General features: G+C 34.5%; 5 protein-coding genes, 1 long non-coding RNA gene and 1 pseudogene across 9 annotated transcripts; 2 read left to right on the top strand and 5 right to left on the bottom strand.

Moving 5' to 3' along the window:
- Positions 1–1,676: 1,676 nt before the first annotated feature.
- EMB2730 (Ribonuclease II/R family protein) lies at positions 1,677–6,596 on the bottom strand. The gene is made up of 15 exons (NM_120303.5): positions 6,173–6,596; positions 5,937–6,096; positions 5,732–5,845; positions 5,538–5,615; positions 5,342–5,473; positions 4,756–4,977; positions 4,392–4,574; positions 4,195–4,257; positions 3,971–4,077; positions 3,745–3,894; positions 3,499–3,658; positions 2,908–3,303; positions 2,510–2,737; positions 2,212–2,429; positions 1,677–2,127 (listed from the first exon to the last, which is right to left on the bottom strand). The coding sequence occupies exons 1-14, from the start codon at positions 6,469–6,471 to the stop codon at positions 2,310–2,312; spliced, it is 2,412 nt and encodes an 803-aa protein (NP_195845.2). The 5' UTR covers positions 6,472–6,596; the 3' UTR covers positions 1,677–2,127; positions 2,212–2,309.
- Positions 6,597–6,911: 315 nt separating this feature from the next.
- On the bottom strand, positions 6,912–7,559 carry AT5G02244 (annotated as a pseudogene). The gene is made up of 3 exons: positions 7,421–7,559; positions 7,227–7,327; positions 6,912–7,141 (listed from the first exon to the last, which is right to left on the bottom strand).
- A 317-nt stretch (positions 7,560–7,876) lies between these two features.
- AT5G02240 (NAD(P)-binding Rossmann-fold superfamily protein) lies at positions 7,877–9,967 on the bottom strand. Its single transcript, NM_120302.3, has 7 exons — positions 9,823–9,967; positions 9,395–9,666; positions 9,269–9,305; positions 9,098–9,195; positions 8,946–9,007; positions 8,605–8,728; positions 7,877–8,508 (listed from the first exon to the last, which is right to left on the bottom strand). Exons 1-7 carry the CDS (start codon positions 9,869–9,871, stop codon positions 8,389–8,391), a joined length of 762 nt encoding a protein of 253 aa, NP_568098.1. The 5' UTR covers positions 9,872–9,967; the 3' UTR covers positions 7,877–8,388.
- A 668-nt stretch (positions 9,968–10,635) lies between these two features.
- Positions 10,636–13,281, bottom strand: AT5G02230 (Haloacid dehalogenase-like hydrolase (HAD) superfamily protein). Of its 3 annotated transcripts, none has more exons than NM_120301.4 (8): positions 13,161–13,281; positions 12,181–12,246; positions 12,030–12,095; positions 11,851–11,948; positions 11,647–11,772; positions 11,278–11,547; positions 11,126–11,191; positions 10,636–11,021 (listed from the first exon to the last, which is right to left on the bottom strand). In NM_120301.4, the coding sequence occupies exons 2-8, from the start codon at positions 12,239–12,241 to the stop codon at positions 10,866–10,868; spliced, it is 843 nt and encodes a 280-aa protein (NP_195843.1). In that variant the 5' UTR covers positions 12,242–12,246; positions 13,161–13,281; the 3' UTR covers positions 10,636–10,865. The 3 variants fall into 3 exon arrangements, with proteins under 3 accessions (NP_195843.1, NP_001331826.1, NP_850754.1); NM_001342650.1 differs by having other exon boundaries at positions 10,719–11,021; positions 12,975–13,268; NM_180423.3 differs by having other exon boundaries at positions 10,719–11,021; positions 12,181–13,184.
- A 5,904-nt stretch (positions 13,282–19,185) lies between these two features.
- AT5G02220 (cyclin-dependent kinase inhibitor) lies at positions 19,186–19,921 on the top strand. The gene has a single exon (NM_120300.2). The coding sequence runs from the start codon at positions 19,271–19,273 to the stop codon at positions 19,487–19,489; it is 219 nt and encodes a 72-aa protein (NP_568097.1). The 5' UTR covers positions 19,186–19,270; the 3' UTR covers positions 19,490–19,921.
- A 262-nt stretch (positions 19,922–20,183) lies between these two features.
- Positions 20,184–20,386, bottom strand: AT5G00825. Its single transcript, NR_142440.1, has one exon. It is a non-coding gene; the product is annotated as an other RNA (long non-coding RNA).
- A 1,112-nt stretch (positions 20,387–21,498) lies between these two features.
- On the top strand, positions 21,499–22,120 carry AT5G02210 (GCK domain-containing protein; the record flags this gene model as incomplete). The annotated part of the gene is made up of 2 exons (NM_120299.1): positions 21,499–21,645; positions 21,782–22,120. The coding sequence occupies 2 exons, from the start codon at positions 21,499–21,501 to the stop codon at positions 22,118–22,120; spliced, it is 486 nt and encodes a 161-aa protein (NP_195841.1).
- Positions 22,121–22,263: the final 143 nt, after the last annotated feature.

Genomic DNA, 22,263 nt, shown 5'->3' with positions numbered 1-22,263 from the left:
AAAATACAGAAGATCACATTATATAAATATACCTAATCCACAATCAACAACCTAAAAACAATATTTGCAAAAACGTAATCATCATTTTATACCGTAGACTCGAATTCAAAAACAGATTTTACATTTACGTACATATTTTGTATATATATTTCACATAATGGTATATATAATACTATGATTTGTTTATAGAAATATTCGACCACTATATCCATGTGGCTTCATTTATTGCCACTACTTTATAATTACTTTAATTCTATAAATAATTGGTTTCAAGGTACGTAAGCCATTACCCTAGGGCTTTCATATTTATATTACTACGTTACGTACACCATAAATGTTTCCACACTTTTTTTTGGGTTTTGTCGGATTTTACAAAATGTATTATAATCACATTGTTTACACATAGATCGTATGTTAATGTAATTAAACAAGAAGTCAACAAAAGTCAGAGATTTATTTGAAGTAAAATTCCAAGAAGCACATGAGATTGTTTCCAAGAATATTGTTCACCTAGAACAAATCATTTATGGCATTAGACGACAAGTTATTCATTTTACTACATGTGAATTAATATTTTTTACCGATGTTATTAGTCATCAATATGTTTTACGCAATAGCTTTATGAGAAATTAGTAAAGATGCATGTTAGGGTTGAGTTTTAGAAGCAAACAGATCCTTAGATCTTACGCCGTCCGTACCACTTGACATCTGTTAGTATTTCCCAATGTATAAAACAGAAACCGTCAAATTACCTTTTCTTTGTTTATTGGTTCCTAGTTGGGTATATACATTTCATTAATCATCATAGTCATTTTTTTTTTTGACAATACATCATAGTCAGTTTAAAAGATGCTATTTTGTTCTTAACTTCTACTTATAAGATATAAAAACCAAAAAACAAATATATTTGCTTAAATATCATTGGTTCTAGATTCACTTTTGATATGTTTTTATTCTGTCAAATTAGCCTTAGCCGTCGTTGAAAATGCAATGAAATAAAGTATGAGCTGATAGGGTTGCCCTTTTTTTAAAAAAAAAAAAGTCTATAAGTCGATACATGCATAACTATTCTTACGTAAATACCAAATTATCACCTAGTCGGTGACTTGTATTAATGGTTAGATAACATAGTAACATGAAAATATTCTTTTAATTGTTGTTGCTTCACATTAATTTTTTTATGATACGCTTATCTACTACGACGTACACTTTCAGCATTTGACTTTTTCTTTCTTCCCACCACTCGGTACGATTTTGACTATTTTAAATAACGTACGAATTGTATTTCTTTGTCATAATCCCACCCAACTTATCATTAGCTTACAAGTAAATATTTTCTTGTGTTGGAAATTGAATTAGATAATAGGCGTGGAGAAAGAGAAGCTACCATTTCATCTGGTTTCAGTTTTAATCATTAGCATATACAACTGTACAACCGACTAATCGAGATATTCGATAGTATTTGCAAGTTTCTGATTTATCAATAAGTAATTTAACGCAATTTGTTATTGGTAAAAATGTCAAATGATTTTAGATTTGGACAGCCATGTGGTGTTATGGGGTTTACGGGCACTTAATCTGTCTTTTTAAAAAAAAAAAATCGACGATCAATCTTATTTATAATAACAAAGACCATTTTAAATAAGAAAAGACAAAAATCGAAACCAAAAACTAATCGACAACAAGCTTAACCTCTAATTATTAAGGATTACATTTCAGGAGGTAAGATATTACATAATCCATAGATACCTTAAGCCTAGAGCTAAGGGCTCAATAATGTGAAGTCCATATGATTTATATCTGACCTAACTTAAACTCCAAGCCACAGAATTTGAAGAAACAAAGAATCTTAAGAGCTTAATTATATCAAGTTGATATTTTTCTAAGGCCTTCGAGCTCTGTTCAAGACTTTAGATCAATAAAATTCAACATTGAAATAGTATATATATACATTCCTTTTTCATCCTTTGCTCTACAGAACAAACGCAAGTTTCCATAAATACTTAGAATAACAAGATGATGTAAAATTGTATGAACCCTATTAAGTGCGTACCATATTACCATGTGTTCAACTTTTATAGCAGATCATAGCTCAAGCCACCAATGGCTGCGTCCATCAGCAAGTTTCTTTAACACCAAAAGAGCAAAATATTGTATTCAATTCATTGATATATATCAGGCTTAGTTAAAACATTAGTGGAAATTAGTTACCTCTTTTGTAAACACAAGCTTTCTATCAGTTTCAGGCATCTCCATGTTTAGAGAAACCGACTTTAATGAATTTTCCTGAACTGTGTGTTTTTAAAGCTCTAGATAACCTCTTTGAAGAGAATAAGATCGTCGCGGGGATGAGCTTCTTCTACTCGAACTTCGATTTCATCTCCCACTTGTTTTCCTTCTGACACCCACGCCGTTGCTTGAAAACCCACCTGGAAACATTTTACAAGTGATTGAACATGATCTAAACCGCTTATTATGAGAAAAGATTCATGTGGAATTAAACACTTACCTCAACCAACAAAAGGGATGCGATCCGGTCTTTGACAAATCTCAAGACCAATGCGGTGTACTTTTTACCCTTTTCCTGTCTTCTGAGAAACTCTATTACCCAATAGCGGAGACCGGTGTTTGAGAGTTTTCTCACCACTTTGCTCTGCATGTTTACGGATGCTGCTATACCTTCTAACTCACCAGCAGAGAATGGAAAATTGTCACCTCCTCGAAGAAAAGCTTTAATCTGTAATTCAAACAACACGCTTTGCCAACTTATTGATATGGTGAATGTTCAAATGAAGGATAAGGCAGAAAGCACAAGTATGTACCCCATCGATATCCAAATAGATCAATCAATTAAGACAATAACAAAAAGAGTCAAATCTAAATCGCAAGATGGTGAAAAATGTTTACCTGATAGTGTGCAGTAAGATCCATGTATCGACGAATGGGAGACGTGAACTGAACGTAACCAGGAATTCCAAGCACTCCATGTCGAACAGGACATCTGAAATTCATTTCTGCAGCACGCATTACTTTGACAATGGATGAGGAACGTACTGGTCCTTCTGGAAGATGCGCAAATGCAGATACATCAATATTTGACTGTGGCTGTCCTCTATATGGCAATGGAATATTATGCTGAGACCCAAACGTTGCTACAACCTCCCCACAAAGAATCATCATTTCAAAGACAAGTCTCATCGCTAGATCTGCCTGATTTTCTACATAGAGATTTATCAAAGGTTCTGGATCCTCAGGATTCACCACTTTGATACGAGTTTCTAGTGTAGTTGTGTCCACTGCACCCTGCGTAAGCCCAGGAAAAACAGGTGTTTCAAATTAAATAAAAGACATATGAAAAAAGCATCCAGCAAGAACCTAATGCCCAAAGAAGACTAATGAACCTTTCACGTTGAAAATTTTAGACAAGATAAAACCATTAGCAAAACTATGTTTCTATGATAAGATTTTGATAACAGACAACACAAAACTCAAGCCAACCTGTTCACGGCGCCACTGAGAGCGAATGAATGCTGCCTCAGACAGCAATTTCAGTTCAGCTTCTTCTTCTAGGTTCAAGTGAAGCAGCTCAGAAGCACTTTCATACGTCAACATATAGGTCGGTCTGATGATTGAATTATCTACTGAATATTCTGTAATACTGTTACAAGAAGTTGAAGGTACTTTTTTAGTTCTCAGCATTTGGTAGATTAGAACTCCAGAAAAGAGCTATGATTATTGAGTTACCAGCCATCAGAACGCAGGACAACAGACACAGAGACAGCATTACAGTTTTCTCCTTGTCTTAAGCTCATTCCTTCCATGGCAAGTTTCTCTGGAAACATTGGATAAGTAGCCGTTGGCAGAAAGACAGAAGTTCCCCTTCTCCTTGCCTCTCTGAAGCACATATTAATAAATTAGAGGGTCCAAAAAGTTAGCTCTTATAGTGATCAGAGACATGCGTCGAACATACCTGTCCACTTTACTCCCAGGTGTAACATATCTAGCAGGATCAGCAACATGTATCCAGATCTTTATCCGTCCATCCTGCAATCTCGTTGCACTGAGGGCATCATCAAGCTGCAGAAATTCCACAAAACCGAAAAGAATGCTGACAGTTAGATGAGATAGCAATAAGAATTGATTTTTGAACCCTAGACATTGCAGAATAATTATAGGAGACTTGTACGAATTTACCTCATCAGCCTCATCAACATCAATTGCATAAACCTTCAAGTGTGTGAGATCAATCCTCCTAACCTAAACAAAGTCTGAGAAAGTAAGAATTTTGAACCACAGGGAAAGATTGCGGCAAGACTTTCCTAAAGCGCCACAAACACGAGAATAAATATTTTCATATAACACAAATATCCAAGGCAGGGTAAAGTGCTCACCGCATCAATATCAGACGATTCTGAAAGAAGAGCTTCAGCAGCTTCAGTGATAGCTTCTGAGTGGTGGGTTGGAAGATTCAGCTTAAGCAGTTCAAGATTGACATGTACAGGAAAATATCCAATATCTATGAGAAGGTTTAGTGCTGATACAGACGTTTTCTGTAACCCCATGGATTTTAATATCTGTAAGGAAGCAACCACAAAAATACACATGATTACAATTGACAGTTTGCTTCAATAACCAAACAGTGAAAAAACGATCACAAGACATTCGAAGAGAATATTCTTTCAGAGATGTCGCTTCGCAATCACATAGAAAAAACTGAAGAGATATTACCACAGAAGAAATATAAGGTTGACTTACCGTTCCAGCCAATTTCTGCTGGTCAGTGCTTGCCCATGCATCAATGGCATAAGCTTCAAGTGAGCCAATCCTATCTTGGACTTTATCATCAGCTAGCCATGAAGATTTAGGGGGCTTGGCGTGACTAGGTGCCTTCTTGGCAGACTTCAGCAATTGAATAAACTCCTGAAACTCTTTATCTTCTGCCTCCTTCACGCGTTGCCTTCGTAAAAGCTCTTCCACCTACAAAAAAAACGGAAGTGAGATCATCAGAGAAAGAAGGTCTTCAGGACAAATCATGTAAAGCAATAGAAGAGTCCAAACTTTCACAATCTAGATCTCTTAGCATTAATCACGTATCATCACCTAACAAGCCAAGTTACATCACAGCAAGTATCGTTAGAAATTTTATCAACATAGAATTCTTTCTTGATTTCACAAACTTATGGAGCAAATGCAGCTCAGCTGTACTAGATAGATGGAAAAAATCCTAATATTATAGGATTTACACTACCAAGAAAGGAAAAAAGCTACAGAAAAAAACCATTCTAGTGACATAGATGACCTAATCCAAAAGATAACTCAGGAAAAAATGCACAAGAAATACCTGTTCAGTAGGCCGAGGGCTATATATTGATCGAGAACCTTTTGACTCCAAGATAGAAAAGTATATCTCGTCTTGTGATAGCAAAAAATGAGCACAATAGCTTTCAAGAGGATCTGCGCGACCATATATCATCTGCAAATTAAAAGCATTAACAACCCACGGGTTCAACCGGTACATTAACTCAAATATATAGTACCTCTGCTAACTCTTCTGGGGTCACAGGTTTGTTCTTCTCAAGTAACTCCATCCAAGCAAACTCAAGCAGTTGGGGATCCTGCATCGAAACAATAACAATAAGCTCATTCATGGGTAACAACATGACAACCTCATCTTAGACTACAACTCACAGAAAAAAAAGACTTGTAAACCTTTTAAAATGTCATTACGTACCAAGTTATCTTGAGCCCTTTGGAGAAAATCAGTAAGTCCTGTATGATCAAAATTATAAACATTCGGGACGATGTATGTAATTTGCTGTGGTTTGATGGAACAACTAACACCATTCTGCAACATTAAACTTTCTATAAGTCTAACAATCTGCAAACACTCCACCGACGCTAGAGCAAGTAAATGAGTAGTAAGTTTTGATTGAAACCTGATCAAACACCATCCAATTCTTCTTGCCATCACGTCTATGAAGAACTGCCAACAACACTCTGTCTGCGTCCTTCTTAAACTCCAGAAGCAAACCAGCCTCTAGCTCCTGGTTTACTAGCTTATCCTCTAGAACCTCTCCGTAGCTTGTTAATTTCACCCTACAAATTCACCTAATTACACAATGATTCACTTAATTTTGCTAATAATCAGTAAGAGAAGGATACTGCGACGTACTTTACACTGGCGCGAACTCTCATTCGGCTTCCCTTGCGTCTGCTGATGGATTCGAGCTCTTCGGAAACACTTTCGACCAGACTATGTATGCAAGTCGAACAGCTCGGAGCATCACTATTTCCGAGAAACCGCCTATCCGCGCGGATTAGTGGAAAATTTAAACGTAATTTCGAGAATTCACGGAGATGAGAAGCTCTGAGGCGCTGAATACGGTGGCGGAATAGAGAGACGGGAGGACCGCCGGCGGAAGTGGCGGTGCGAATGATGGAGCAACCATTGATTGCTCTCACCGACATCATCGTAGCTTCAGATGAAGAAGCCACCGAACGATATCGGAACTGGGCTAATCGTTCTCTCTCTGTGTTCTTGTGGCGATAGAAAGGCAAATGAAGCGGGTGATAAAAACGAGAAATTCTATCTTTGGCCCCTTATTTTTACTAAATCACTAAATGTTCCCCATGCTTTATGTTTAACATTCAAACCCAATTAATGAAATGAACGCCCTACTTAATGTTATGGGCTCCTTTCAAATTGACCCCGGAGATTTTATTTTAAAAGGCTTGATACATTACCTCCCAAATGTTCCTAAGAGATCATTTGAAAGAGATATACGTATACATGGATACTAGAGACAAACACTATTTCAAGTCATGTTTTGCATTCCTTCTTTATAATAATATAGAAGCAACACCAACTGAATCAGTACCAACTGAATCAGTACCAAGAATATTAACAGTTATATAGAGAAAGAAGAGTTTTTTTCCGAAAATAAATAGATTCCAGTGTCTTAAGGTGCCAAAATGAGGAGTTTTCAATCACCCAATGACATTTAAACACAATGACACACATGACGAGAATATATTCAGAGCTTGTCATCAGTTTTGGTGCGTTCTCTTTTTTGAGGTTTTAGACAAGAGCAGGATACTGCTTGGACTGCAGCTTCACCCTTTTCTTGTACTCAACTGGATCATGCAAAATCATGTACTCGACTTAGTTCCTTCCTATTATGTTTCATAACCTATCAAAGTGTTTAGAGTTTTCGTTGGAAGTGTACCTGACAGAAATGATGATAACCATCGGTCTGTGCAGGGTCAGCGGGATTAGGTGTGTCAAGTAAATCCTGAATACCAACAAGAATCTGCTTCACGGTAATGGCTGGTCAATATACAACATAAGAAAAGAGAGCTTGAGGATACATTTGGCTTTTCTGATGGAGAAATGAAAAGAAAGAAACAGAAGAGTACTTACGTAATCCTCGTTAAGGATAGAGAGACAGACAGTTCCAGATGGATAGACATTAGGGTGGGAATTTGCATTTCGGAGGTTTGCTCGGATAATCCTCACTGAAGTGCATCGTTAATGGAAAGAATCCACCTTCCCAATCAGTCTGCAGCAGAGAGACATGTAAAAATTAGCTATGAACAATAAAGATTGATATTGCTCTTGGAGTAACACTCTTACTAGCCATGTCAAAGTAAGATACACAGCAGTGTTCAGATTCAATGTCGTATTCAAGACCAAAATCATACGCACCAATAAAAAACATCACATACAAGATAAACAAGGAAGCATACAATCCTATCTCCAGACCAAAACCAGGACAATCTAGCCGACCTATTATAAGAAGAAAACATACTTTAACAAACCAATGAACCTAACATTTGAACAAGTGCCAAAGCATATAATTTACTTACCCTGAGGGAGCTTGCTTTGATCATAAACTCTAATGTCTCTGTTCTGATAAGACTGATCACGAAAAACCAGCTGAGAGTTTCGAGAGTGCCTGTCAAATCTCATTCGTTTCTTTCGTTCTTCACGCTCCTATAACACCAAATTGATAACGAATCATCCAAAGTATCCCGTCTAGCGATTTCAACTGCAGATTTAATTCGATCTTCATGACGTCTCTTAAAGGGTTCATCGTCTCCTTTCAACTGAAATTTCTATTTTTAATTCCAAAACGTTAACAAAGTAGATTCTTTAATTTGTTAAAGGGGTTGGCTATAAGATTGATGTGTTAGACTAAATGAAAATAAGTGTTTCACCTCAATGAATAGCTCTGGAGAAGTTACTGTATGATCAAAATTTTAAATTTTGAACATTCAACCCCAATATTCTCATTGAATTGAAAGAACGTATCCTTTCAAATAGACACTACAGAATTTATTTTAGAAGGTTTGATCCCAAATGTTCTTATTGGCAACAAAGATAATGATTTAAAAACGAGAGGTGACTTGAGAGAAGAGAGCCTTGAAGTCTTTGGTTGGGGTACTGGTTCCCTCTGGCTTTGAGCCGAGATCGAAAGCTTTGTTCTTGGCCTCCTCGAACAGCAATGCCTGTACTTGCAAAGAAGAAATATCAAGATCTGAAAATAATAAACCAAGGAGAGGATATGAAAATTTTGTTAACAAAATAAAAGCAGATGAGTAGACCTGAATGCAGACTTCTGCAACATCAGCCCTGGGGACGGTTTTCGTGTCTGTCTGAAGTAGCTCATCGTCTTTACCAACTAGCAGCTCTCGTACACCGCCTTCCTTATCTAGAAGTCCTCCAGCTCTAAGTTCATCAACAGAAAAAGTATGGTGAAAACAAGTAAGAACAGGCTCGCAAATATAGAGAATAACACTCCTTGATCCACAGAATAAAAAGCTTAACCAATTACCAAGACACAATGTATCTAGAAGTTTTTGAAACTACAGAATTTGGGATGAATTTTGATGTGGTAATATAAAAAGGGTATTGTAATAGAAGCACTCTAAAGAATTTATTTAACCTGATAATTGTGTAAGGAGTTCCAGAATCAGCAAGGTACTGTTCAGCCTTTCTCTTCCAAACCTGAACACATATTAGGTAGCCAAATATTGATCGCAGTGTAAGAAACTAAACTCATTTGGGAAAGACAAACACACAGAAATTTCCACCAACCAGTATATTCCCATTTCCCAGTTTGTTCAAAGGATGATCCGGATTGGTACCACCCATTGACCCGACCACGACAATATGCTTAACACCAGCAACCTTGGCTGTTCATAGAAGCTCAACCAAATTAGGCAATTTAACCTTAAACAAAAGACAAATGGAAGAAAGTACACATACCTGCATCAATTTGATTCTTCTGTCCAATCCAATCAACCTACACAAAACCAATTCATGTTACACTAGAATGAACAAATACTTAAGCTGAAACTCAAAGGAAAATGTATAGATGTTCATGGTAATTACTTGTTCAGGATACTGTCCATCTTCGAAAATGAACTCAGGTCTTCCACCTTTAGTGGGATCAAAACCAGGTTTCATTTTAGGCACAGCACTAGTGAGAATCACAAGCGCATCGATTCCTTGAAACGCAGGGTTAATGCTATCAGCATCTGTTATATCCCCAATGAAAACATCAGCTTCTCCTCCAATTTTCTCTTTTCCTTGAGCACTTCTAACTAAACCCTTTGCTACAAACTTGTCTGACCCCTCCTTCAGCTTCTTATACACAATCTGGCCTATCGATTCCATGAAAACAACCACAATTACAATATCAAAAGAAAGATTCATTCCAGATCATCACATGCATAAACCATAACATCACCACTAGCCCTAACAGAACGAAAGATAGCTAAAATCAAAATCGGCGGCAACGAAATTGAAGAAGTGATTACCTGTTCTGCCACTAGCGCCGGTGACGAGAACGGTGGGAAGATTCGCCATTGTAGAAGCTTAGGATTTTTTTGCTAAACTTAAATATCTCTCAGAAGCCATTAAAGGAGAGTATGGGAACGGACCGATTGGTGTGAGCATTGATGACCGTCTGATTTGAAGGTTAGTCGTTGTGATTACACATGTCATCTTCTTAGTGGTAAAAATTACTGACACTCTTACTAATTTCTTAATTGAATTTTTGGGCCCAGCCCTTACTATCTCTGTTACTTATGGGCCATAACTGTTATTTATGGCAATTGATCATTTTGAATATCTAACTACGTGACGTTTTTCATGAACTCGTCGCCACAAAAACGACATGCTTCCATAATTTGTTTTTTTTTTTATCAAAAGCTTCCATAATTAAACTACGAAATTATTGACTTTTTTTGTTGGTTCTGTACATATTCCGAAACAACTGTATAATTGAACTGTCGTCTGTCACAGACTCACAAGCTTTGTTTTTTTTGTCAACATCCATCATGATTCATGACTCATGAGCAAATATTGAAGAAGAATATTAGTATCAACTACTTGAAATAAAATTACTTAGCCATTTCAACTGATCACATTGTAGACTTATTACGATAAAACAAAAATCTAATCTTTAAATTAGTTTAACAAAATTACTATATTAGATTAGATACGACCGTATCAACATTTTGTAGCATATGGTGAAAAGTATATAGCATATATCTTTAATTTTTTTATAAAGAAATCTATGGGTGGCAAAAAAGAAAAATGTGTATGGTGAGATCTTGTTGATTTCTTATGCATTTTTAAAGTATGTTTATTATATTTGATTGATTCTAGAAGATACCTAGAGGATATTTAATTATTTATTTCTCCTACAAACTAGATGGAAATTATTTTCTCATTTTTTATTAATCTTTTATAAACACAAGTCGAAAAAAAAAACAAAAATGACATTACGTCATTTGAAAAAAGAAAATGAAAATGACAGTGGTGGAAAATTAGGTACAACGGCGAAACAGTACTCCTCCTAAGCTCTAACAGAAGTCTCAACGGCGACCTTGCCGGAATATCCAACATCCGACGATTTCCTGTCGGATTCCCATAACTCCGGTATCGCCTCTTTCATGTTGTGAATGTTTTCCAACGCGTAATCCGCTCCTTTGACTTTGGTCGATTTACCAACCTGAAAACAACAATAACAAACTCCAAAGTCAATATTATTAAACTATCCTGTTTTGTTTAATTAAACTTGATTATGTTTGGTTAATTAAACTAAGATAATCGTACCAGAACCGTGTAAAGACCAACGCGTTTTCCAGCTTGTACGTTTCGGACACTGTCCTCAAAGAACAGCTGCGATGAGAAATAATATAAATTTTAGTTTTGTTGTCCATGTATTTAAAAAAACGAAAAAAATGAAAGTATCCGGTTTGCTATACCGTTCGGTTAGGATCAATATTGGCGATTTCAAGAGCTTTCTCGATAGCAGATTCAGATGGTTTACACACAACAGGCGTTTTGGGAAGTGAACCGACCGGTTCAGACCGGTTAAAATGTCCAACGATATCAAAAATCTCGGAATTGTTAGACGCAGCGTTTGTGTGCATGAGGTTTAGCGTTTCGAAACATATGATTCCTTCGAAACAATCCTCTAATCCCAACTTCTTCAACGCCTTGGCCGCGTGAACTCTGTCCGCGTTGGTAAAGATCTGATTACGGGAATAAACAATGTTGATTAATTTTCTATTCAAACTATATTATATAGCGTATGGTATTTAATTAAATAAAAATGTGATTATGACACGTACGACTTTGCGGAGAGGGAGGCTAAGCAAGAGGCTGCGAAGAACAAGGTCGGGTTTTATGTTGTCATAGGGTAAACGACCGTGGACGAAGCTGTGGTACTCATCGTAGTCAAATTCATATCCGATCGCCTAGAGAACGATAAAATGTTACAAAAATAATTTGTAAGAATAAATAATGGAAGTTTAGAGATGATATTGATCACGTACCCTAAGACCAGCCATTGTTGTTCCATAGTTCTTGTATAGAAGATCAGACAATTCGACGATTTTGTCCTTAGGTATACCGAGTTTCTCGGTCATGTAATCTATTAAACCGGAAAGACAAAAAACCAATTTAAGAATGAATTGTTAATCGATAATCGATTGCGGGAAAAAAAAAATATTACCTTTGATGTTGTTCCCACATTCTCTTGCGATTCCGGAGCTAAGAGGATAAAGAGTATCGTCCAAATCTAAAGAGAAATTTACCAAACCGGTCAAGAAAATATTCGTGTAAATTAATCAAAAGTAATTGGTTTATTCCGGTTAGGTGCGTACCGAACAAGAGACAGTCGTACTTCTGCGACGTTGCAAGTCCGTACCGGTTCTCGAACTCCATTTTTTCTGAAACAATTGATTGGATCAGGGAAGAAAATCTTAAATATTTGTGTTTCTTTTTTAGGGTTTTAGTTCTGATATTTCACAGAGATTTTGCATGGATAATAAGGACCGATTTGTTTTTTGTTTTCAGATTAGATTTGTAAAAAAAAAAACAGAAATAGTTTCGTGTAATGAATGGACACAAAGTTGCTATGTCCCAAAAAAACTGGGGATAAGATTTTTGTTAAACGTGAACTGAGAGATTCAGCGAATTTCAACCACTAATTGGCTCCTAATAATTTTTAGTACTACATGCAATCATGCATGTACAGACAAAAGATGAATCATATACGAATTTATATACGTACGTATGTATCTTGTATGCATATAACACGTGTATGGACAACAAAAATTTAATTGTGTACTATGTCACTACAATGATGAATTGGTCTCTCAAAAATAGAAGGTTGTAAAATGGTTGTATTACTGAAGGAGTATTCAAAATTAAACCGGTATTAACCGAGTTATGACCATTATTTGACCCGTTTGACTTAATTTTTATTTAATTTAAAAAACCTTAGCTCTGATCGGTTATGGATCCGGTTCAATGTTTGGCATGAGAAATATTTCAACTTGGTAATAGTTCTATTTTTAAGTAACAAGCCTCCAAAAAAAAATAGTTTTAACGAAATCAAGTTTAACTATAAAAATAAAAATAAAAAACTATCACAAATAAATTTAGATAAATGTACGTAAAATTAGTGAATTGACGACGATGTTCACGGTGAAAATGGTGGACCAAAAGAAAAAATCTAAGACGCAAGAATCCAAACGGCATGAAGTTCGTAAGGAAAACATAGAACCGACGAAATGTTGATAAACAGAACAAGGAAACGGAAAGGCGTTGAAAAAGAAGACTAGTAGTTTTCTTTATTTACCTCAAAGCCTTTGGAACAGAGAACAACAGAGAGAGGAAGAGCAGAGTATGCTAAGAGAAAGAGAAGGTGTGGGGGAGGGATTGAGAGAGGCAGAGGAGGGGTTTTTATAGCAAAGTCTCTCTGGCTCTTTTCGATCATTAAAAGCTATTTTGCAATATATTTCATTTGTTTTAATTATATATATTTGCTTTTAAAATTAATTAATTGTGTTTCTTCTCCTAACTACTTTTTTAATTAAAATCCGCGTGTTTCTAAGTTCTAACGTACAAGTCAAATTAAGAAGGTGACTACGCTATGCTTTCTAATTCTTTATTTTCGTGCTAATACATGATCAGTTTTACAGGATTATCAAATGATTTGTTTCATGATTTGATACATGATTTTATTTTTCTCGAATAGGAAATATAATTTTGGAGAAACACTAGTTATTTCTCAAACCCAAGCTTGTGTGTATCCATGATATACCGCGAATCTATGGGACTGATAATAACATTTCCTCTCTTTTTTAGAATCGATTAGCCAGCTAGTTTCGTCTATCATATTCAAATATAATTTGCTTTTAGTTTTTATTTAGTCTACGAATGTTCTTTTGATTTTTTTTGGGTCCAATAATTTGGCTGCGTGAGTAATACTTTATTTGGAATTCCGATCGTGTAATCTGAATTCAATATCGGTTGCCAAGTCTAAAAACTGTAACAGACCAATTTGATTTGTTTTGGTAACATACCAAGTTGATTACTGATTAGCATCATATATATATGATAAACTTATAGAAAGTTGGGACACGAAGTTATATACATAACAAAATACTTAATAATACGTATTATATTATACAATAATATTTGTACGAAGCAAGAGTGATTTAAAGTTTCTTTTGTTTTCCATCAATAATTGGTTTATTGGGTTTAATAATTTAATCAAGAAGATAGGATCAAAAGCCGATCCTATCTCTTTGGTTCCAATTATTGAGGAACTAAAAATCATTTAAACTTCTTTTCCTTATGACTTTTTTGGTGCGTCTAGTTCCTAGACCCAAGGACACCATTTAATTAAGAACTTAATTAATTAAGTAAATGTGTTGAGAGAGACTCAGAATTTGGAATTTAACCATTAAGTCACTATTTGTTTTGAATCTCAGTAGCTGTGACAATATGTATCGAAAATCGTCCCGATTGTTTCGTCCGTGGATCCATACACTATTAGATCCTCTTGTCTCTAAATCGTATCCTTGTTCATCAATTTTAGTAGATATATATTTTGAAAGTATATTGTTTTGAGAATGGTAACTAACTCAAAAGTCGAAAATAAGTTCTGCACTTGGTTTTGGATTAATCATGAACCCAAGTTTCGTTCTTTTGGTAACATACTATGAAAAAATAACAGAAAAGATTTATTATATATGCCAAAAACCAAAGTATGTTTCGGAGTATGTGGAAAAATCAACTATTTTCATGATTTAAAATTTTTCTGTAGTAGTCAACAATAATTTATATTAAATAGTTTATAAAAAGAATAATTTAAAGCGCAGTGCAATGGTAAATATTGCAACTATTGGACGACCACAAATAATTCGTTGAAAAACAATTACTCAAAAATAATTTAATTAATTGTTTTGGAATGATGATTTTGAGTATATACCTAGCTAGGAAATTAGAAAATAGTTACATTTATGGTTTGAAATATTGTTTATAGAAAAAAAGAAAAAAGTAATGATAGGTCAGCTGCTCGATTATATTCATTGTTGCATTGCATGCATGCATGCAGCCTTGAAGCTTCCACTTATGTTTATGAGCCCTCCACTTGGAGCACGAATTCCTTGAAGAGTAGTAGTATAGTAGTCAACAATAATTTAAACTAATCGTTTATAAAAAAAAAAAAAAAACTAATCGCAGTGCAATGACAATACAGTTCTACTCATATGATAATTTTTTCAACGATTGGAAGACCACAAATTCGTTAAAAACAATTTACTCAAAAAAGATTTAATAATTGTTTTTGAATGATGATTTTGGGTGGGGGAATCGACTCTTTCATTCATATACCTAGGAAATTAGTTATATTTATTTTAGAAATTTTTGGTAATAGGAAAAATGAAAAAATAATGATGGGCCAGCTCGATTCAATGTTGCATTGCATGCATGCAGCCTCGAAGCTTCCTACTTGTTGAAGCTTCCACTTATGTCTATGAACCCTCCACTTGTAGCACGAATTCCTTGAAGATGCCACGCGAAACACGAGCATGATCAAATTTTCTTTAGTATAATTTTCATTTTTCAATGATTTTGTATTAATTTTTAATATTTAATTACCCTGATTAGCTACCTATCAATCACCACTGGTTATTAGAATAGAAAAAGGTGAAATGCATATCGTTGACAATTGAAATGTGAACATATGATGGTGATATATTTAGTATTTAATGACATGTGCATCATGCATCCATTTTCCATATTATAAGCTGTTTATTTATTTCTGCCGTCCATACCGGTAACTTTAATTCGTAATTTATGCTTATAGTTAAAACTTTTGAGTATGAAAAGAGTACAAACCCATATGGGTACTGCGACAAAATTTAATTTGGTTAGATTAAAGTGTTCACGGATAGATCTAAGTATCTATTACGTGTCTCCATTTTACAAAGTTGCAACTTGCACGATTGTCCTGAAAGCAGATCGAACGAGATTAATTCTTTTATGGTTTGAATTTTTGATTTATAATCAATTAGAAACAAACAATCCATTTAAATAGATTTATAGAGATCTCAATATCTAATTCATGTCATTAAATGCCAAAAAAAAAAAAAATGTATATGTTTAGGGAATCATTAACCGTGTGAACACAAAGATTCACATGTATCATTTCATCATAAGGTACGGTGTCCCCATGTAATTAAAAGCTCTCAAGATTCAAATTCAGTAGTAGTATATTTAATAGTACATACTTAACTTGATAATATTAATTTGGACAATATTAAAAATAAATCAAAGCTAAACATGATTCAACTGCAACAATTTAATAACAAATAAGTGATCTTTTGGAAAATGATTTTAGTATCTTGTACATGTAAAACTAAACACAAAATAAACTCGCGTGGTAATGTGTACTACTAGTTGACAAACTTTTTAAACTTTCAGGTAATGGTCCATTACACTAATATACATTAGATCCCTAATAAGTATATATTGAATTTTAGTAACCCAAAAGCAAGTCTGAATCCCCAAAACTACTTCAATATAGTATTTTTATACTGAGATCTTTCTTTTTTTTGGGTCAAATTTTATACTGAGATCTAATATCTTGTTTACTCGTGTAGCTAACTATTGATATATTCGCAAATGCTGTTTAGATTTTTTATATCAATGAATTAAAGATATTTAAGCTTCGGAATATACCAAAAGTCATAAATATCTTTATTTACCAAATTTGCTAAGACGTGAATATAAGATGCTAAAGTGCCATCTGTCTGAATATAATTATGTCATAAAAGTATTTGTTAAAAGTTAAACATAGAAGCAAATATGGGTAGAAAAGAAATTGATATACAAAGTGGCCATATAATTGGTACTTTCGAAAAAGACATGAGAGTCTAAGTTTAGGAGGAACAACAGCTGTTTGCAATTCAGCTTTTGTTTTAATAAAGTATTTTGTTTTTTTTGATTAATTAAAGTGGCAAATAATTGGACTCTTGATCGTGAAGAAATACGAACAGAAAATCAATAAACGCAAGTGTCCCGATTAGAAACTTTGGTAACTTTTAAAAATGTTAGATATTTGTATGAAATTCCTCTTAATTAAATAATTTAATAGTTTTTAGAATTACGTGTATAAAATGTCACTTTGATCAATAGGATTTAAACTATAATTGGTGATTCTGATTTTGACTAATATAACTCTTATTTTTCCTGAACTGTTGCATTTATATCAAAAGTAGCTAGTTGGCATTGATATTGACGTCTTTGCTCTTTTTCTTTCTTTTTAAATGGTTATTTCCGGGTTTTCGATTAGTCATTTTTCTGTTCTTATTGATTAACTCAATTAATCGTCAATATCAAAATTACTCACGAATATAATTAAAATTAAATTAAGTAATAAGAGCTGTAAGAAGAGAAACACAAAGCATCTTCGTATAAATTTATACTAAATGTAAACATACTAACAACATTAACAAAGAAAACTCCATAGAGGTCCAAGAGAAGAGGTTAGATTAGTTTGGAATATAATAACAAGGGAAAATAATTAACTAAAGCTATTCTGCTAGTACAACGAGTTACGATAAAAGTCAATGTATTACTTATCATATAGTATTCATATTCAAATCGTGTTAGTGATCATATAATATTTTTTTCTTTTGGCGTATGAATCAGAAATTTATGTGTAGTTTCGTAATTCGGACTCATAGAAAAAAATTGTCAAGTCGTGGTGAAAAGGACAATCACTCAAAACTAAAGGCACTAACAAAATATTTTGTCACTCATTCGTCAAAACTTAATTGATACTATAGAAAGACATCAATATGACTCATGTATGTAGACTGAGACTCCACTACAAATTGTAGACTACAATCTCCCTGTTATTTCTCTTTTTTTTTTTTTTTTTTTTCATATATCAATTTTATATTTTTTTAATAAAAAAATCTGATAACTGAATCTCCAAAATGAAAATTAAATTACTAGGAGTCCAGGACTAGGTTTCGTTTGATATAAAAGTGGAGCCGCAAGCAATATTGCTTGATCAATTAGTATTATATAATGGTAAAAACTAATAACTAGGATTATTGTATAATTTGTACTCATGATCATCGAGAGTAGAGAATGTGATAGGCTCTCCATGTTCACATATATATACGTTGACATTTCAGTGAAACAACAAATTGCAAGAAAATTTCCTTGAGTACAACAAAGACCTGCAAACAACTCTATTTCCACATAAAATTCGTTGTTTTTATTATTTAAATAAGAAGCTCTACAATACGTCTACGTTGTAATTTAAAACGACAAGTTAAGAACTTATCTGAGGACCATTTTAACCGATGTTGAAACTAGAAGACCGAGTCAAGTGAAAAGGATTAGTAGTTGACAACAACGAAAAACATGAAGTTACAATAAACTAATTTTAATTATTAATCGCCGGAGCACCCCACATATTCTCGGAGCTCTTTTCGCCGCCGGTAATGTTTATTTTAATGGGCCAAAACGGATATATTATATAGTTAATCAGATTGGGCCGTTTAAGTTTTTTTGGGTTTTTTGCTTTCTTCTTGGGTTTGACCGATTGATACTTTTTGTGGTTTATGGGCTTCTCTTAAATTTGCTACTATAATAATTTTTTGATAATTTTATATTTCTAAAGTTTTGTTATACCATAATCAATATATAATCTTGACAAAAATCAATTACTTATAATTTTTATTTTTTGCTACGTTGGCTTGTAACTGGAGGACAAGAACAACGGTAACAGTGAGAGTGCGTTTAACTCTCAGAAATAAATCACGTGAATAACTTGGTGGAAGACCGCACGTGCCACCCTCGTGATTCATTTCCAGAAGCTATATAAGGATTAAAAAGATACCGGTTTACAATTTCGGTTTAATGTTACCAAAACCGATCGGTATACGAACATAAAATTTTCGCTGCAAAAAGGAAGGAGTCCTTTTTTAATTTTCCCGCCCAAAGGGACTTGCTGCGCAAGTTCGCGCCGTCACAAACGGATAAATTACAGATAAAAAATATTATTAAATATGATAAAAGTGGACAAAATATATATTAATATAATAAAGATTTACCAATAATGATAGTGGAGCGTGAGAAACGGTGCGGTTGGGTCACGCGTTACTTAAATTTGGTGCTACCAACCACTAAAATTCCACCACGTCAGCATAGCCAGCTCACATCAAGCTGTTTAAAACCATATCCACCGTCCGATTGATATTTCAGAAAGAGCTTCGTGAGAAAGATTCCTTTTTTGTTCTCCCTCCCAAATTTCGAATTTTTTAAAAGGAAATAATCTGAATTTTTTTTTTTTTTTTGATATATAAAATAAAGATGTAACCGCCTCTTCTCAGACTTCAAATTTTTTCCCTCTTACGACGATTTCGAGTTCGAGAGAGAAGAATGGAGGTGGTGGAGAGGAAGACGGAGATGGCGGAGGAAGGATGTACGACGCCGAGAAGCACGATGTATAGGATTCCGGTGGCGTCTGTTTGTCCACCGCCGCCGAGGAAGAAGTTGATGGTGGTGAGAAAACGAGATCCGCCGAGGAACGGGTACTTTCAGCCACCAGATCTTGAAACTTTGTTCTACGCACAGCCTCGAAGAGAAGCTTGCGCTTAGATTTTGAGATTTGATTTGATTTGAATTATCTAGGTTTTTTTTTTACTTTCTTCTCTGTAGATACATGTTTAGGGTTTGTTCTCTTATTAGATTTTATTTATCTTTCAGAGAGATGACTTTGTTTGTGTATCGAAATTGGAATTTGCTAAAATGAAACTTTGATCTGTTTTCCAATTCGAAATTTGTTGGCTTGTGTTCTAGATCTAATTAGTTCTTGTCGGAGATTGAAAGATTGATTGTTAAACTCTGATTATGCTGTTTATTGATTAGAGAGTTTTTTTCAACTACATAATTGGGTGAGAAAGTGAGGTTTAGAAACTGTGAACAAGACAACATCAAAAGCTTAACGAAAATTCAGATGAACCAATGTCTTTATTTGCTCTGTTTTTTTGGTTATTCATAAGTGTTGAAAAAGTAGTGCTCAAACTCTTTGATCAATGGTTGGTTTTTGAGGTAGTTTCTTCGGAATCTGCAATTCAAATGAATGTCATACAATTTTGTAATGCGTGACACTAAAATATTGACTCATGTAGGTGAGTAAAGTCTTCAACATCTTCGTGTGTTTTATGATTAACTTTGGAACAACACTGGTCCAAGCTTGATGTAACATAACCAGAACCATAACTTCCGGTTGAATGATTAGACATGTGTCCTTGCCGGTTTTTGTGTCCCAAATAAGGTTCTGGGAGAGACGCAAAAGGGGAGGTCTCATTGCCGGTTTTTGTGTACTCCATGGCTCCATGGCATATAAGAGCATTTCAGCAGATTCTATGTCGGATGAAGAATCAGGAAGAGAAGCTTGTTGCTCCAGACAAAAGTGCTTCCGTAGGGGTAAACATGGCTGATTCTTCAACACAGTTTCCTCTTTTTGCTCTGAGTCACAAGGTTTCCGCAGTGACTATCATCAGATCGTTGATATCGCTGAAAGCAAATAGTCGTATAGTAAAGGTCATATATTAACTTATTTTCCATGAGAGTAAAGAGATGACTATCTACAATTGTAACTTCCAAGTTAATTTCTTAAGTATAAAGTATCCACACCGTTTAACTAAAGACAACATTTTACATTTAACATAGGTACCACTGAGATGAAGAGGAAGGATCTCTTAAAGTACAAATCTTGTTAGTCCAGAATCTAAATCCACAAGTACTTTGTTTGAATATAGCAAAGATAAGCTATGCTAGCTATACTTACGATTCAAGTGTTCAGTATCTCGTAGGCCATCAACATGTTGCTATGCTAGCTATACTTGATAATCCTAACACCAAAACGCACTACTTCACCTTTAAACACAGTGAGGAAAACCATCTAGCACCTCAGAGGCACGATACTTTATAGCTCATGTAAATAACCATTCACAGAAGATGAAAAAAATGAAAAGCAAAAGGGAAATTCCGATTCCGAGCAGAGTATATGAGAAACTTGGAGTGATTTTTCAGATTCAAGATACAAGTTTTTCGAAAATTTGTTACCAGATTTCAATCAATGCAAATATTCATACAAGAAACCAAATTTTTTTTTGTAAGAAAATTGTAATATCATCAAATACCAAGTCTACTCGACGTACTCGTTTAATCCCTAAATATATATATCTTCACAAAGTTATTTGAACCTATCGTACGTCTTTCCTCTGTGCCTTGATTTTCAAAGATCCGATCTCTCTCACTGCTGAGAAATTATGGGGATCCGATCCCCATTTTTTTTTGTTTTTTGATTATCAAAGACCTAGTCATACTTGTGATATTCTCTTAATTATATCCGATATATTTGGTGAAAAGATTTTTTTGCATATATTTTCGGGTAGATTTTGTAAGTTGGGATCGGTTAATTATTTGGATATTCTCTGTTCATTTGTGTTTTGTTTATTTCTCCAGCTTTCAATTCATCTCTTTTAACATACTCGTGTAATCCCTATATATATATATCCTCTCTTAACTGTGACTGACCTATCGTCTTCGTCTGTTCCTTGATTTTCATAAGATCCAATCTCTCTCCCTGCTGAGAAAATATGGGGATCATATCATCTAGGATTTTGAAACCGGAGTACAGATCTCAATACAATAACCAAATCCCGATGCAGGAGAAAGTGGTAGATTCTTCAAGCGATTGGCAAAATCAACATGACGTTTTCATGAAAGGAGGTGGCTGCAAACAAGTATATATGGATTTTCAAGATTGCGTGGATGATTCTAAAAAGAAGAATGAAACTATCGGTCAGTGTTACCCGATGCTACAGAAGTGTATGGAGGCTCACTCTGATTACTATAAACCGATGATTGGAATGGATATAGCAACGTTCAAATGAAGAAAGCCATGTGAAGACTTTCCTGTCTTCAACTACTGTTTCCCTAGACGAAATAAACGAAGAGGAAGATCAGAAGTTTGTAGAATTCATGAAAGGAGGTGGTTGCAAAGAATCATTTACGGCTTGGAATGATGATTGCAATTTCACTGAGGAGGAAGCTGAGAAGAACAAAGATTTGGTTACTAAGTGTGCGGGACTCTTTGGGACGTTTTCCAAGTGTATGGATACTCACTCTGATTACTATCATCCGATTCTCGCAGTGAAGAAAACTACCGAAGAACATTTGGAGAAAGAGCTCGCAACTTTCTTCTTGGAAGAAAGCTAAGAGATATGATTTTGGAGGATTTTGTTTTTTTAATGCTTTTTTATTCTGAATCAATAATCTTTCCTTTTGTTTTTTATGATTCTAGAGATAATTTGCTTTCAATGTTTTTACTATGTTTATGCCCATCAATGTTTCACTATAAA

The sequence above is a fragment of the Arabidopsis thaliana genome, chromosome 5, assembly GCF_000001735.4.
Source record: "Arabidopsis thaliana chromosome 5, partial sequence".
NCBI classification, from domain to species: Eukaryota; Viridiplantae; Streptophyta; class Magnoliopsida; order Brassicales; family Brassicaceae; genus Arabidopsis; species Arabidopsis thaliana.
This window is presented reverse-complemented; position numbering and strand designations above follow the sequence as displayed.

What these genes read in the sequence shown, in the direction of transcription:
- EMB2730 (NM_120303.5), bottom strand. Translation starts at nt 6,471, where the DNA reads ATGATGTCGGTGAGAGCAATCAATGGTTGCTCCATCATTCGCACCGCC. An exon ending in GTCCTGCGTTCTGATGGCTG is followed by an intron (nt 3,659 to 3,744) that starts GTAACTCAATAA and finishes TTCTTGTAACAG; the next exon opens with TATTACAGAATATTCAGTAG. An exon ending in ATCTTACTGCACACTATCAG is followed by an intron (nt 2,738 to 2,907) that starts GTAAACATTTTT and finishes TTTGAATTACAG; the next exon opens with ATTAAAGCTTTTCTTCGAGG.
- AT5G02240 (NM_120302.3), bottom strand. Translation starts at nt 9,871, where the DNA reads ATGGCGAATCTTCCCACCGTTCTCGTCACCGGCGCTAGTGGCAGAACA. An exon ending in CGGCGCTAGTGGCAGAACAG is followed by an intron (nt 9,667 to 9,822) that starts GTAATCACTTCT and finishes TGGAATCGATAG; the next exon opens with GCCAGATTGTGTATAAGAAG. An exon ending in GAAGAATCAAATTGATGCAG is followed by an intron (nt 9,196 to 9,268) that starts GTATGTGTACTT and finishes TTCTATGAACAG; the next exon opens with CCAAGGTTGCTGGTGTTAAG.
- AT5G02230 (NM_001342650.1), bottom strand. Translation starts at nt 13,080, where the DNA reads ATGTTTTCCTTACGAACTTCATGCCGTTTGGATTCTTGCGTCTTAGAT. An exon ending in GCCTCCCTCTCCGCAAAGTC is followed by an intron (nt 11,548 to 11,646) that starts GTACGTGTCATA and finishes TCCCGTAATCAG; the next exon opens with ATCTTTACCAACGCGGACAG. An exon ending in TTGGTCTTTACACGGTTCTG is followed by an intron (nt 11,022 to 11,125) that starts GTACGATTATCT and finishes TGTTGTTTTCAG; the next exon opens with GTTGGTAAATCGACCAAAGT.
- AT5G02220 (NM_120300.2), top strand. Translation starts at nt 19,271, where the DNA reads ATGGAGGTGGTGGAGAGGAAGACGGAGATGGCGGAGGAAGGATGTACG.